General features: G+C 44.2%; 1 protein-coding gene across 2 annotated transcripts in view; it reads left to right on the forward strand.

The window, feature by feature from the left end:
• Positions 1–2163, forward strand: part of LOC308706427 (cadherin-related family member 1a) — a 14229-nt gene extending 12066 nt beyond the window's left edge. For both annotated transcript variants that reach the window (XM_081392052.1, XM_081392053.1), the window contains exons 15-17: positions 1–21; positions 195–449; positions 702–2163. The exon at positions 1–21 is cut by the window's left edge and continues 208 nt beyond it. In XM_081392052.1, coding sequence (XP_081248178.1) covers positions 1–21; positions 195–449; positions 702–1376 — 951 coding nt within the window. In that variant the 3' untranslated portion in view covers positions 1377–2163. The remainder of the gene's footprint in view (positions 22–194; positions 450–701) is intronic.
• The last annotated feature ends 14287 nt before the right edge of the window (positions 2164–16450 follow it).

Below are 16450 nucleotides of genomic sequence, written 5' to 3' on the forward strand. Positions count from 1 at the left end.
GGGGCGCCGGTGCAAATACAGGTTTGTGGGCTTGTAGTTTTCGTTCTTTAACTAAATTGGCCCCCATAGTGGATTAGCCTGAATCTCTCATCATGAACTCCCATGATCCCACAACCAGCTTAGATGAAGGAGATCGTCACTAATGGTGTAAATGTGAATGTGATGATTGAGACTTGACTCCGGTTTGTGTTCAGGCTGTGGATGAGGACGCAGAGGAACCCAATAACATCATTGAATATTCCATCATGAAAGCCGATCCAGGCGACATCTTTGACATTAACTCGTCCACAGGAGAGATTAAGCTCAAGCCGTACATCAGGTCTATGGAGATCGTGCAGAACATCACCAGACAGAAGGACTGCAGGTGGTCAGTTCTGGTCCAGGCCCGGGATCGAGGCTCTCCGTCCTTCAGCACCACAGCGGTCGTGAACATCGACATCACTGAGCCGGTGAGACCAGGGTCAGGGGTCAATGTGTGTGCGCTGGGGGAATTCAACGGCTTTGGATGATTATTTTATTTATATCTGTGTTTGTGATACAGCACTTTGGGGTATAATGCGAATGCCTTGATACAGGAATCTGGAGTGTGTGTGTGTGTATATACAGTTGTTTTATCGTACCATGGTGCAACTACGGTACTTCTTCATGTTGTGTACATTATTTACAACCCTTTCTTGTAATATTTCTTTCTCTTTTGACAGAACGGGCTCAGAGGGCCCATGGCCACGTTTCTAATGCAGAGCCGAGAGAATCCACTGAAAGCTCTTGGTCTGGCGGTCGGCTTCATCTCTGTTATGGTTTTGCTGACAGTTTTGATCTCCACTCTGCTGTTCTTTCGCAACACAAAGTCCAATAGGATCAGGCCAGCACGGCGCATCATTCGCAGGAGGGCCAAAGAGCCTCAGCACTGGAGCTTCAGGCCAGCGTTTGGACACGACCGTAACCATGATGAGGATGATGAAGACACGAGTGACAAGCTCAAGGGAAACAACAGCAGCTCCAGAACCAAGCGACCCATTCCCAGCGCTCCGGTCCTCCCTCCCCCTCTAGCAGCGACCGGGCCGACCGCGCGGATCCAGCGGGACGTGCCCTCGGTGTCCGGGCCGACCGGGTCTCAGCGTATCCAGCGGGACGTTCCCTCAGTGTTCGGGCCGACCGGGTCTCAGCGTATCCAGCGGGACGGTCCCTCGGTGTCCGGGCCGACCGGGTCTCAGCAGGACCAGCGGGACGTGCCCTCGGTGTCCGGGTCCATCAGTCGCAGCTCCGGCTCCATCAGTCGCACAGACGGCACTGGCATCAGCTCCGCTCTCGTGTCGGAGCTGAAAATGAGAATAGAACAGAAAATTATCGAGGCAAATCGAGGTTATTATTACTGACACACTGACGCATTCCACATGTTTTACGTGTGTATTTGATGGACGTGGTTTGATGTCACAAGCAGCTCTTTGTGAAGAATGTTTATTTTTGTGTGAAAGTGTTTTTAAAGTTTATCTGGTTCAGCTAAAGTGTTTCTGTTCTTCTGTACAGTCTTTATAAATATATGTTCTGGCTTGTATTCTTAAAAAAAAAAAAAAAGTCATAAAAATGCTAAATAACTTGCCAACACTGGTCTATGCACATATGTGTCTGTAAGCAGAAAACAGTTTCAGTAATGTACACCTCCAGCTCTTCATCGCAATCAGTCCTGCTGCTCTCAGACCCGTTTCTGCTTTAGTTCTGGTGATCTCTCTGTAATCTCATAATTAGCTCCATACTGCCATCTTTAGGTTTCATTCCATTCAGTCTGAGCAATCTAATCATTAATCCCTCTAACGACCCTCTCTGTTCATCGTGACTCTATAGATGTACGTAGATGTATGTCCGACTGTCTGATTGTATTTCTTCTTTCAACAACTTTTGCCTTGAGGATCTTCGGTGAAAATCTACGACTGTACGGACATCTGAAACCAGACTCTCTCATCTAGTTTTTGCTGTCAAACCATTTTATTATTATTATTTTTATTGTTTTGTAAAGAATTTTTCACTGATATTTTGAAAGTGATTTAAGAGCAGATGAAAATCAATGTGCTATTTGTACGGCATATCAAAATGTCAAGCGTGTTTATTATGTAAACTCTGTGCTTTAAATCCATTTAGAAATAAAAAGTTTTTAAGGTATTGTTTAAAAATGAAAAGAGTCTAATGTCTTCTTCCTACTATTAAATTTTTACTGTTAGATTTACATAATCTCATTTATTAAACATTTGTATTCAAGGCAACTTGAAAAATAAGGTAAAAGGTTTTTTTTTTTTTGCAGTGTAATAATATACTAAAATTGAAGAGTAAATGAGAGCAGTGCAGAAGCTGAAATATTTTTCACATCTATAGATCGTTATACTATTAATTGTAATTGTATGTGGAAAAAAAAAACATTCATGGGAAAACAAAAGTGCATTTTTGCTTCTATTCAGTCCACACACCAAACACACATCCCAAACTGTGGTGTATGAGATGTAGATGTGCATTATTATAACTGTGCTCTGCTGTTCAGCTCGAAGCCGGTTCGTGCAAACACACATCCCAGCAGGCACTGCCAGCACCAGGCCACACTATCACTAACACACACACTGCTCATCACAAACACACACACTGCTCGTCACAAACACACACACTGCCCGTCACACTGCCCGTCATAAACGCACACACTGCACGTCACACTGCCCATCACAAACACACACACTGCCCGTCATAAACACACGGTGCCCATCACACTGCCCTTCACAAACACACACACTGCCCATCACACACCACACACTGCCCGTCACTGTTATGTGGGAGTGTTCTAATCTGTGTTTCGTTGCAGTTTCCCTGGTAGCTCACCTGCAATCAATGGGTTAATTGGTGCCACCTGAAGGGAGCCACTTTAAATCTTGGACACATGCTCTCACTCTCTCTCTCTCTCGTTTTGCAGCCAGCACTGCAGCAGTAGTGTTTCTGCTTCTACAGTCCCCTTTTTCTTTAATACTAAATAAACTTTATTTTGATTGGCAAACTTTTGTTGTCGTGTCCTTTATGTTGCATCCCTAGAGCCAGGGTTGTAACATAATGGGGGCTCGTCCAATTTGGTTGGTAAAAAGCATTTGTTTCTTTTGATATTTTGGGGACTGTATTTGTTTATTCCCTTTGATTGAGATCATTTGGTGAGAATTGTTTGTTTGAGTATTTTTGAGTATATGCATGAGTTTTCCCGGTTAGGAAGGGTGAGAGTTCCAGCTGGGTTAATTATTCGATCCTTCCATCGGTTCACTCTTTTGTTATTTTTCCTTTTTTGTTTTCGAGGTTATTCTGGGTGGAGACTTGTTCTCTGTCGGGGGTAAGCATTTCAGAACTGTGACCTTTGATTAAATGGCTCACAGTTGCTGAGTTTTTGCTTTTAAAGTCGCCTCGTGCCCGGTACACCTCAGAAGATAGATAGGAGTTAGAAGTGTTAGGCAGGTATCCGGGTGTATCTCATGTGCTTTGTATTGTTGGAGCTCAGCAACCATGCTCACTTTTTGATGGAAGTGAAAGAGGAATACTTAAGTTAGGTGAGTTAAATATTTTTTTTGAGGTACTGTAGTGTTTATTTGGTCCATGATCCTAACTTTAGTGTGTTAGCAGTGTTTGGGTGAAGTTCCTTTGTGGACTTTTGTGTAGGCTAATGCCCAGTATTGCCTTTAGATAGCCGTGATTGCTTGGGGTGAGTAATCTTCTGTGGTTGGGTTTGTTCTACTTCTGTTTAAGGCTTTAAAAGCTTTGTTTGAGAGCATTTTTACTGCTATTGTCATTTTTGTAGCTGTGTGCTACTGGACCTGTTGTGTTGGCTGAACTTCTGTGTAGGAAGTAGTGTTACTACTTAAGTGTAGTTAGTGTTGAGTTTAGTAATGGCTTCTTTAGAAGACTTCCTAAAGGAACCTTCAGAGGAGTTACTTGAGTTTTTCACAAAGGATCAACTTTTGCAGTTGTCCTCTCATTATGATATTCACATCACAAGTAGTGAGAAGCGACTGAAGGATAGTGTGAAGGAAATCATTAGAAGTGTTTTGATTGACAATGGTGTCTTGAAGGTTAAGCAGGTTTCCCCACAATCCATGACTGCTCCTTTGTCTGAAGCTGCAATTGAGCTTAGGCTCAGAGAGCTAGCTTTCCAGGAGAAACAGCTAGAGGTTAATACAAAATTAAGAGAGAGTGAACAAGAGGCTAGGGAGAAGGATAGAAAATTAAGAGAGAAAGAAATGCTTCTTGAACATGAACGGTCTCTTAAAGAGTTGGAATTAAAAGCGGCTGCTTTGACTCCAAGAGGTGATGTTTCTCCATTTGATGTTGGTAGATATATTAAGTTAGTGCCTCCTTTTTCTGAGAAAGATGTTGAGAGATATTTCTCATTTTGAACGGGTGGCAACCACATCAAAGTGGCCTAGGACTATGTGGACTTTGCTTTTACAAAGTATCTTGGTAGGAAAAGCTCAGGAAGCTTATTCCGCTCTAAGCCTTGAGAAGAGTGCTAATTATGATGAGGTTAAAGCAGCTATATTGAAGGCGTATGAGCTGGTTCCTGAAGCTTACCGCCAGCGCTTTCGAGGTTGTACAAAACTTGCTCACGACACTTATGTTGAGTTTGCAAAACAGAAGGAGAATCTGTTTGATCGGTGGTGTACATCTCAGAAGGTGGAAAGTAAGGAACATCTTAGACAACTCATTTTGCTTGAGGAATTTAAAAACTGTCTGCCTGAGGTTGTTTCGGTTTATTTGAATGAGCAGAAGGCAGTGACTTTAGAACAAGCTGCAATCTTGGCAGATGAGTTTGTCTTAACCCATAAGGTACATTTTGGTGACAAACGGGCTGAGTTTCAGGACCAGATTGAGCACAGTAGGTCTTGGTTTGTAAAGTCTGTGCCCTTTGCCTCATCACCTGCCAATAAAATGACTAATGATGGTTTGATTTCAGAAAGGGCTTGTTTTTATTGTAAGAGACCAGGCCATCTTATCGCAGATTGTCCTGTTTTAAGTAAGAAACAGAAGTCCACAAAGACTGTAGCATTTCTAAGCCCTGTGCCAAGCCTTCCTTTGGCATCTTCAGTTGCTAATGTTTCATGCAAGAAAGGTGAGTTAGCTGGCTCATCATCATTTCTGATGGATGGTTTTGTGTATCTGTCTTCTGACCCTGAACACAGGCAAGCTATCAAGATCTGGAGAGATACTGGAGCTTTTCAATCTGTGATTTTACGTGATGTCTTGTCCTTCAATGAAAAGTCAGCTCAAGGTTCAGAGGTAATTGTTAAAGGTTTTGGTGGGGGATTTTTGTCTATGCCTTTACATAGCATTAATCTCAGATTTAATCTCTGGTGATGTTGTTGTGGCACTTAGTTCCCAGATTCCCATAGATGGGGTGTCCTTTATCCTAGGGAATGATCTAGCTGGTGGGAAGGTGCTAGCTGTCCCTGAAGTAACCTCTACTGTCCTCAAGTCAGATGGTCCAGACGAACTTGAATTGGCATTTCCAGAAACTTTTCCTGTCTGTGCAACTACTCGTGCTATGTCTGCTAAGAGGCTAGTTGAAGCCAAATCTTCCAACAGTCAATCTGTGATTCCACTTTATGATACTTTCATGGCCCAAGGTGACATGAACTTGGCAGGGAGTGGAAAGATGTTTCCATCTCGTGAACAGTTAATTCTTGAGCAAAAGCAAGACCCCACTTTGTCACCCATGTTTGAAGATTTAGTGTCTGATGAAGTGCTATCAAATGTTGCTTCTGGTTATTTTGTTAGTGATGGTGTTTTGATGAGAAAGTGGACAGATCCAAAAATGCCATGTGAGGATGACTGGAGTAGTGTGTTTCAAGTGGTGGTTCCAGAAGTTTATCGATCTGACCTATTGTATCTCGCCCATGATCATTGTCTGTCTGGTCACTTGGGGGTCAGGAAAACTTTGGATTGTGTGTTAAGGCATTATTTTTGGCCTGTGGTGAAGACCTACTGCAAAGAGTTTGAGAGAGATTGGGATGATGGCATTCCACTACTCTTCGCAGTTAGAGAGGTGGTTCAGGAATTCCTTGGTTTCAGTCCAGCTGAACTTGTGTTTGGCCATACTGTGAGGGGGCCCTTGAAATTGGTAAAGGAGAAATGGTTAGATGTTGAGCATTCTACTCCTACAACCCTCTTGGACTTTGTGTCTAATTTTCGTTTTAGGCTTAGTAGAGCTTGTGAACTGGCCAAAGAGAATTTGAAAGCAGCCCAGGATAAGATGAAGACTTGGTATGACCAAAAGGCTAAACATTGTGTGTTCTGTTCTGGAGACCAAGTGCTGGTGCTCTTACCAATATTGGGTTCTGCATTGCAGGCTCAATATAGTGGACTGTATACCATTGATCGGAAAGTTGGTAAGTGTTACTACTTGGTTAAGACTCTGGGTCGTAAAGAGAAAGTCCGCATGTGCCATGTGAATTTACCTTCACCTTACTTTGACCGTAATCAAACAGGCTCTACAGAGGTCAAGGCCTTGGCAGCACTGAATGCTCCATCTACTGAGACCGTAAAATGTGTTGCTGTCTCTGAGATTGCTCAGAGTAGATTGCCAAATTTTAAAATCTTGGCTGATTTAGACATTAATTTGTTGTATCTAAATCTCTCTGCGCGCTCTGATGTTATTCAGTTAATTGGTCAATATTTGGCCTTGTTTTCTGATGTTCCATCTTGTACCAATGTGCTAGAGTATGACATTGATGTAGGCCAAGCTAACCCTATTAAGCAACACCCATATAGATGGTTAGTGGTTAGTGGCATAGGTTAATGTGATGGAGCCTGATCTTGCAGGGATATGACTTTTCAGTCCACCACATTCGTGGGAATGACAATGTCTTGGCGGATGCTTTGTCAAGGTCGTAAGTGCTTGTTTATATTTCATGTACTTGTTGACTTTGCCATAGGTTATTCTATAGCAATGTTTTAAGGGTGGGAGTGTTATGTGAGAGTGTTCTAATCTGTGTTTCGTTGCAGTTTCCCTGGTAGCTCACCTGCAATCAATGGGTTAATTGGTGCCACCTGAAGGGAGCCACTTTAAATCTTGGACACATGCTCTCACTCTCTCTCTATCTCTCGTTTTGCAGCCAGCACTGCAGCAGTAGTGTTTCTGCTTCTACAGTCCCCTTTTTCTTGAACCCTCATGTGGTCTTCGGGTCATTTTGACCCGGAGAAGATTTTCTTTTTCCCAAAAATACTAGTTAATGTTATCGCATTGGACTGAAACTTAGTGACTCTGTTCCCAAAGGGTATAACTACTTCTCAAATGTTTTTTGAAAATTTTCGTACTTTTTTTGCGGGGGTTTTGATACCTTGTTACACTTGTGGTCTTCCCGGGTCAAAATTACCCGCCTATAAAAAATAGCTTATAAATCACTCATTATACCATATTTTCACCCAATCTTGGATTCAATCTTTTTGTCAACTTGTTCTCTTTCATTTAGGACTGGTTTTATATTTATATTTGCATCTAATTAATCGTAGGCCTCATTTATTTGACAGTAGGGATCTCATTTTTTGAGTAAAAAAAACATTATTTTTGAATAATTTTGGAAATATTAAATGAAATCTGAAGAAAATTGGCACTGTTTATCACACTAGTCTAATATTTCACTAGGAATTTTATTTTGAAAAACTTTTATTTTGTAAAAAAATGGTACATAGTCACACTTGTGGTCTTCCCGGGTCAAAATGACCCGCCTATAAAAAATACTTATAAATCACTCATTATACCATATTTTCACCCAATCTTGGATTCAATCTTTTTGTCAACTTGTTCTCCTTCAATTAGGACTGGTTTTGTATTTCCATTTGCATCTGATTAATCGTGGGCCTCATTTATCTGAGAGTAGGCATCTCATTTTTTGAGTAAAAAAAAAATATTTTTGAATAATTTTTGGAAAAATAAAATAAAATCTGAAGAAAATTGGCACTGTTGATCACACTAGTGTACTTTAATTTTTCACCAGGAATTTTGTTTTGAAAAACTTTACTTGTGTACAATATGGTACAGAGTTACACTTGTGGTGTTCCACTGGGCCATTGAGGGCCATTGTGGGCCATTGTTTCAATGGGCCATTGAAAGTTAATGGGAGAGACCAATGCAAACAATGAATGGAACAACACAAAATAGGTATCATTTTAAAGCTTAGAATCTCAGCTTTTTAATGCGTCTAATCACTTTGATCAACTCCTAACGAGAGCTGAGTTATCACTCTAAAACAAGAGTGTTCCCCCGCAGGCGCCACCTAGCTGCGAAATAAATAATCATATTTTTCAAAACTGTTACCTTGATCAACTTAAAATAGGTGTCATTTGAAAGCTTAGAGTCTGAAGCTTACAATGAATGTAGCCAGTTTGATAAACTCCTAAGTAGTGCTGAGTTATTTGCTGATAAATAGAAAAAAACAAATTCATAATTTATAAACTACTTTTTTACTACATTCAGCAATATGTCAAATACATCATACAGCTCAGATAGTCCTGTGTCATATGTCATTTGAAAGGTCTCAATTAGTAGAATACAGCAAGCATAATTGTTTCAGGCTTTTTTCTAAACTTGAGTGAGATTTTTGTAAAAGAAGCCCTTCAAGAGACCCATGTGTAAACCATACATGGATGATGGAAGTTTAGACACATTTCCACTCGTAACTTCATGAAACATGCTCCGATTGTGTAAAATGACACATCATTATTTACAGGAGATGCTTACAATTAAAATGAGTCCAAACTCAACATAATCCATCACTCAGAACTAAAGATATTCCTCATGGAGTTCTAACACAAAAAATACTACAGACACACAGACTCACATAGCCAAGCAAGGTAGCTTAGACTTGGCCTTTTTACTCGTAACTTCATGAAACATACATCGATCATGGAAAATGACACATCGTTATTTACAGCAGGAGCTCACGATTAATAAGAGCCCAAACTCAATATATTCCATCAACAAGATCTAAAGATATTCCTCATGGCGCTCTAACACAAAAAATACCACAGACGCACCTAGCCAAGTATATACTCATGAAGCTCTCACGTTTGGTTTTTGCTCATAACTTCATGAAGCATGCACAGATCTTAGAAAAATGTACATCATTATTTTCAGTAGACTATCACAATTAAAAAGAGCCCAAACACAGCACAATCCATCACTCGGATCTAAAGATATTCCTAATGGAGTTGTAACACACAAACCCCCACAGGCGCTCACAGAGCTTTGAATATAGATGTAGCCTAGCACTTATGTCGCGTTTTAACTCGTAACTCAATGAAGCATGCATAAATTGTGGAAAATGGCACATCATTATTTACATGAGATTGTTAAGATTAAAAAGAGCCCAAACTCACCATAATCCATCACATGCTCATATGTGTACATAAACAATGAACATGCTCCTGAAAATGTTTCAGTCTCTCCCATTCACTTTCAATGGCCCATTGAAACAATGGCCCTCAATGGCCCAGTGGAACACCGCAAGTGTAATTCTGTGCCATTTTGTACAAAATAAAAGTTTTTCAAAACAAAATTCCTGGTGAAAAATTAAAGTACACTAGTGTGATCAACAGTACCAATTTTCTTCAGATTTTATTTAATATTTCCAAAATTATTCAAAAATATTTTTTTTTTACTCAAAAAAATGAGATGCCTATCTCAAATAAATGAGGCCTACGGTTAATCAGATGAAAATAGAAATATAAAACCAGTCCTAATTGAAAGAGAACAAGTTGACAAAAAGATTGAATCCAAGATTGGGTGAAAATATGGTATAATGAGTGATTTATAAGCTATTTTTTATAGGCGGGTCATTTTGACCCGGGAAGACCACAAGTGTGACAATGTGCCATTTTGTACAAAATAAATTTTTTTCAAAATAAAATTCCTGGTGAAATATTAAAGTAGACTAGTGTGATAAACAGTGCCAATTTTCTTCAGATTTCATTTAATATTTCCAAAATTATTCAAAAATAATGTTTTTTTTACTCAACAAATGAGATCCCTACTGTCAAATAAATGAGGCCTACGATTAATTAGATGCAAATAGAAATATAAAACCAGTCCTAATTGAAAGAGAACAAGTTGACAAAAAGATTGAATCCAAGATTGGGTGAAAATATGGTATAATGAGTGATTTATAAGCTATTTTTTATAGGCGGGTCATTTTGACCCGGGAAGACCACAAGTGTGACAATGTGCCATTTTGTACAAAATAAAAGTTTTTCAAAACAAAATTCCTGGTGAAAAATTAAAGTAGACTAGTGTGATAAACAGTGTCAATTTTCTTTAGATTTCATTTAATATTTCCAAAATTATTCAAAAATATTCAAAAATAATGTTTTTTTACTCAAAAAATTAGATCTCTACTGTCAAATAAATGAGGCCTACGATTAATTAGATGCAAATAGAAATGTAAAACCAGTCCTAATTGAAAGAGAACAAGTTGACAAAAAGACTGAATCCAAGATTGTGTGAAAATATGGTATAATGAGTGATTTATAAGCTATTTTTTTGTAGTCTGGTCATTTTGACCCGGGAAGACCACAGGTGTTATAGGGTTTTGAACACCACATGAGGGTTAATACTAAAACTTTATTTTGATTGGCAAACTTTTGTTGTCGTGTCCTTCATGTTGCATCCCTAGAGCCAGGGTTGTAACGGTCACAAACACACACACTGCCAGTCACTGCCAATCACAAACACCACACACTACCCGTCACAAACACCACACACTACCCGTCACAAACACACACACACTGCCCATCACAAACACACACACTGCCAGTCACTGCCCGTCACAAACACACACACTGCCCGTCACAAACACCACACAATGCCTATCACAAACACCACACACTACCCGTCACAAACACACACACACACTGCCCGTCACAAACACACACACACTACCCATCACAAACACACACACACTGCCCATCACAAACACACACACTCTGCCCATCACAAACACACACACTGCCCGTCACAAACACCACACACTACCCGTCACAAACACACACGCACTGCCCGTCACAAACACACACTACCCGTCACAAACACACACACTACCCGTCACAAACACACACACTACCCATCACAAACACACACACACACACTGCCCATCACAAACACACACACTGCCCGTCACAAACACCACACACTACCGTCACAAAACACACACGCAATGCCCGTCACAAACACACACACTACCCTTCACAAACACACACACTACCCGTCACAAACACACACACTGCCCGTCACAAACACACACACACTGCCCGTCACAAACACACACGCACTGCCCGTCACAAACACACACACACTACCCGTCACAAACACACTGCCCGTCACAAACACCACAGACTGCCCGTCACAAACACACACACACACTACCCGTCACAAACACACTGCCCGTCACAAACACCACACACTACCCATCACAAACACCACACACTACCCGTCACAAACACCACACACTACCCGTCACAAACACCACACACACACTACCCGTCACAAACACACTGCCCGTCACAAACACCACACACTGCCCGTCACAAACACACACACTGCCCATCACAAACACACACACTACCCGTCACAAACACACACACTACCCGTCACAAACACACAAACTGCCCGTCACAAACACCACACAGTGCCCGTCCCACACCACACACTGCCCGTCACAAACACACACACTACGCGTCACAAACACACACAACCCATAACAAACACCACACACTGCCCGTCACAAACACACACACACTACCCGTCACAAACACAAACACTACCCGTCACAAACACAAACACACTGCCCGTCACAAACACCACACACTGCCTGTCACAAACACACACTACCCGTCACAAACACACACACTACAAGTCACAAACACCACACACTGCCCATCACAAACACCACACACTGCCGTCACAAACACCACACACTGCCCGTCACAAACACACACACTGCCCATCACAAACACACACACTACCCGTCACAAACACACACACTACCCGTCACAAACACACAAACTGCCCGTCACAAACACCACACAGTGCCCGTCCCACACCACACACTGCCCGTCACAAACACACACACTACGCGTCACAAACACACACAACCCATCACAAACACCACACACTGCCCGTCACAAACACACACACACTACCCGTCACAAACACAAACACTACCCGTCACAAACACAAACACACTGCCCGTCACAAACACCACACACTGCCTGTCACAAACACACACTACCCGTCACAAACACACACACTACAAGTCACAAACACCACACACTGCCCATCACAAACACCACACACTGCCGTCACAAACACACACACACTACCCGTCACAAACACTACCCGTCACAAACACACACACTGCCCGTCACAAACACCACACACTGCCCGTCACAAACACACACACTACCCGTCACAAACACCACACACTGCCCGTCACAAACACCACACACTGCCCATCACAAACACCACACACTACCCGTCACAAACACACACACTACACGTCACAAACACCACACACTGCCCGTCACAAACACACACACTACCTGTCACAAACACCACACACTACCTGTCACAAACACCACACACTACCCGTCACAAACACCACACACACTACCTGTCACAAACACACACACTGCCCATCACAAACACCACACACTACCCGTCACAAACACCACACACTACCCGTCACAAACACCACACACACTACCTGTCACAAACACACACAATACACGTCACAAACACCACACACTGCCCGTCACAAACACACAATACACGTCACAAACACCACACACTGCCCGTCACAAACACACACTACCCGTCACAAACACACACACACTACCCGTCACAAACACACACACTACCCGTCACAAACACACACACTACCCGTCACAAACACCACACACTGCCAATCACAAACACACACACACACTGCCCATCACAAACACCACACACTACCCGTCACAAACACACACACTACACGTCACAAACACCACACACTGCCCGTCACACACCACACACTGCCCTTCACAAAAAAACACACTACCCGTCACAAACACACACACTACCCGTCACAAACACACACACTGCCGTCACAAACACACACACACTGCCGTCACAAACACCACACACTGCCCATCACAAACACACTGCCCATCACAAACACACACACTACCCGTCACAAACACACTCACACTGCCCGTCACACACCACACACTGCCCGTCACAAACACACACACTACCCGTCACAAACACCACACACACTGCCCGTCACACACCACACACTGCCCGTCACAAACACACACACTGCCCGTCACACACACTACCCGTCACAAACACACATGCACTGCCCGTCCCAAACACACACACTACCCGTCACAAACACACACACACTGCCCGTCACAAACACCACACACTGCCAGTCACTGCCCGTCACAAACACACACACTGCCCGTCACAAACACCACACACTGCCCATCACAAACACACACACTGCCCATCAAACACACACACTACCCATCACAAACACACACACTGCCCGTCACAAACACCACACACTACCCGTCACAAACACACACTGCCCGTCACAAACACACACACTACCCGTCACAAACACCACACACACTGCCCGTCCCAAACACACACACTACCCGTCACAAACACACACACACTGCCCGTCACAAACACCACACACTGCCAGTCACTGCCCGTCACAAACACACACACTGCCCGTCACAAACACCACACACTGCCCATCACAAACACACACACTGCCCATCAAACACACACACTACCCATCACAAACACACACACTGCCCGTCACAAACACCACACACTACCCGTCACAAACACACACTGCCCGTCACAAACACACACACTACCCGTCACAAACACACACACTACCCGTCACAAACACCACACACACTGCCCGTCACACACCACACACTGCCCGTCACAAACACACACACTACCCGTCACAAACACCACACACTACCCGTCACAAACACACATGCACTGCCCGTCCCAAACACACACACTACCCGTCACAAACACACACACACTGCCCGTCACAAACACCACACACTACCCGTCACAAACATGCACACACACACTGCCCATCACAAAAACACACACTGCCAGTCACTGCCCGTCACAAACACACACACTGCCCGTCACAAACACCACACACTGCCCATCACAAACACACACACTGCCCATCAAACACACACACTACCCATCACAAACACACACACTGCCCGTCACAAACACCACACACTACCCGTCACAAACACACACTGCCCGTCACAAACACACACACTACCCGTCACAAACACACACACAGCCCGTCACAAACACCACACACTACCCGTCACAAACACACACGCACTGCCCGTCACAAACACACACACTACCCGTCACAAACACACACACAGCCCGTCACAAACACCACAAACTACCTGTCACAAACACACACACACTGCCCATCACAAACACACACACTGCCAGTCACTGCCCGTCACAAACACACAAACTGCCCGTCACAAACACCACACACTGCCCATCACAAACACCACACACTACCCGTCACAAACACACACACTGCCCATCACAAACACACACACTGCCCGTCACAAACACCACACACTGCCCGTCACAAACACACACACTACCCGTCACAAACACACACACTGCCCGTCACAAACACAACACACTGCCCGTCACAAACACACACACTACCCGTCACAAACACACACACTACCCGTCACAAACACAACACACTGCCCGTCACAAACACCACACACTGCCCGTCACAAACACCACACACTACCCGTCACAAACACACACACTGCCCATCACAAACACACACACTCCCAGTCACTGCCCGTCACAAACACACACACTGCCCGTCACAAACACCACACACTGCCCATCACAAACACCACACACACTGCCCGTCACAAACACACACACTGCCCATCACAAACACACACACTGCCCGTCACAAACACACACACTACCCGTCACAAACACCACACACTGCCCGTCACAAACACACACACTGCCCTCACAAACACACACACTGCCCGTCACAAACACCACACACTGCCCGTCACAAACACCACACACACTGCCCGTCACAAACACCACACACACTGCCCGTCACAAACACACACACACTGCCCGTCACAAACACACACACTGCCCGTCACAAACACACACACTGCCCGTCACAAACACACACACTGCCCGTCACAAACACACACACACACTGCCCGTCACAAACACCACACACTGCCCATCACAAACACCACACACTGCCCGTCACAAACACACACACTGCCCGTCACAAACACACACACTGCCCGTCACAAACACCACACACTGCCCGTCACAAACACACACACTGCCCGTCACAAACACACACACTGCCCGTCACAAACACCACACACTGCCCGTCACAAACACACACACTGCCCGTCACAAACACACACACTGCCCGTCACAAACACCACACACTACCCGTCACAAACACACACACTACCCGTCACAAACACACACACTGCCCGTCACAAACACAACACACTGCCCGTCACAAACACACACACTACCCGTCACAAACACACACACTACCCGTCACAAACACAACACACTGCCCGTCACAAACACCACACACTGCCCGTCACAAACACCACACACTACCCGTCACAAACACACACACTGCCCATCACAAACACACACACTCCCAGTCACTGCCCGTCACAAACACACACACTGCCCGTCACAAACACCACACACTGCCCATCACAAACACCACACACACTGCCCGTCACAAACACACACACTGCCCATCACAAACACACACACTGCCCGTCACAAACACACACACTACCCGTCACAAACACCACACACTACCCGTCACAAACACCACACACTGCCCGTCACAAACACACACACTGCCCGTCACAAACACCACACACTGCCCGTCACAAACACCACACACTACCCGTCACAAACACACACACTGCCCATCACAAACACACACACTCCCAGTCACAAACACACACGCACTGCCCGTCACAAACACACACACTCCCCGTCACAAACAGACACACAGCCCATCACAAACACCACACACTACCTGTCACTGCCCGTCACAAACACCACAAACTGCCCATCACAAACACCACACACTACCCGTCACAAACACACACACTGCCCGTCACAAACACCACACACTGCCCGTCACAAACACCACACACACTGCCCGTCACAAACACCACACACACTGCCCGTCACAAACACACACACACTGCCCGTCACAAACACACACACTGCCCGTCACAAACACACACACTGCCCGTCACAAACACACACACACACTGCCCGTCACAA

Source organism: Scardinius erythrophthalmus, assembly GCF_964197995.2.
Source record: "Scardinius erythrophthalmus genome assembly, chromosome: 18".
Taxonomy (NCBI): Eukaryota; Metazoa; Chordata; class Actinopteri; order Cypriniformes; family Leuciscidae; genus Scardinius; species Scardinius erythrophthalmus.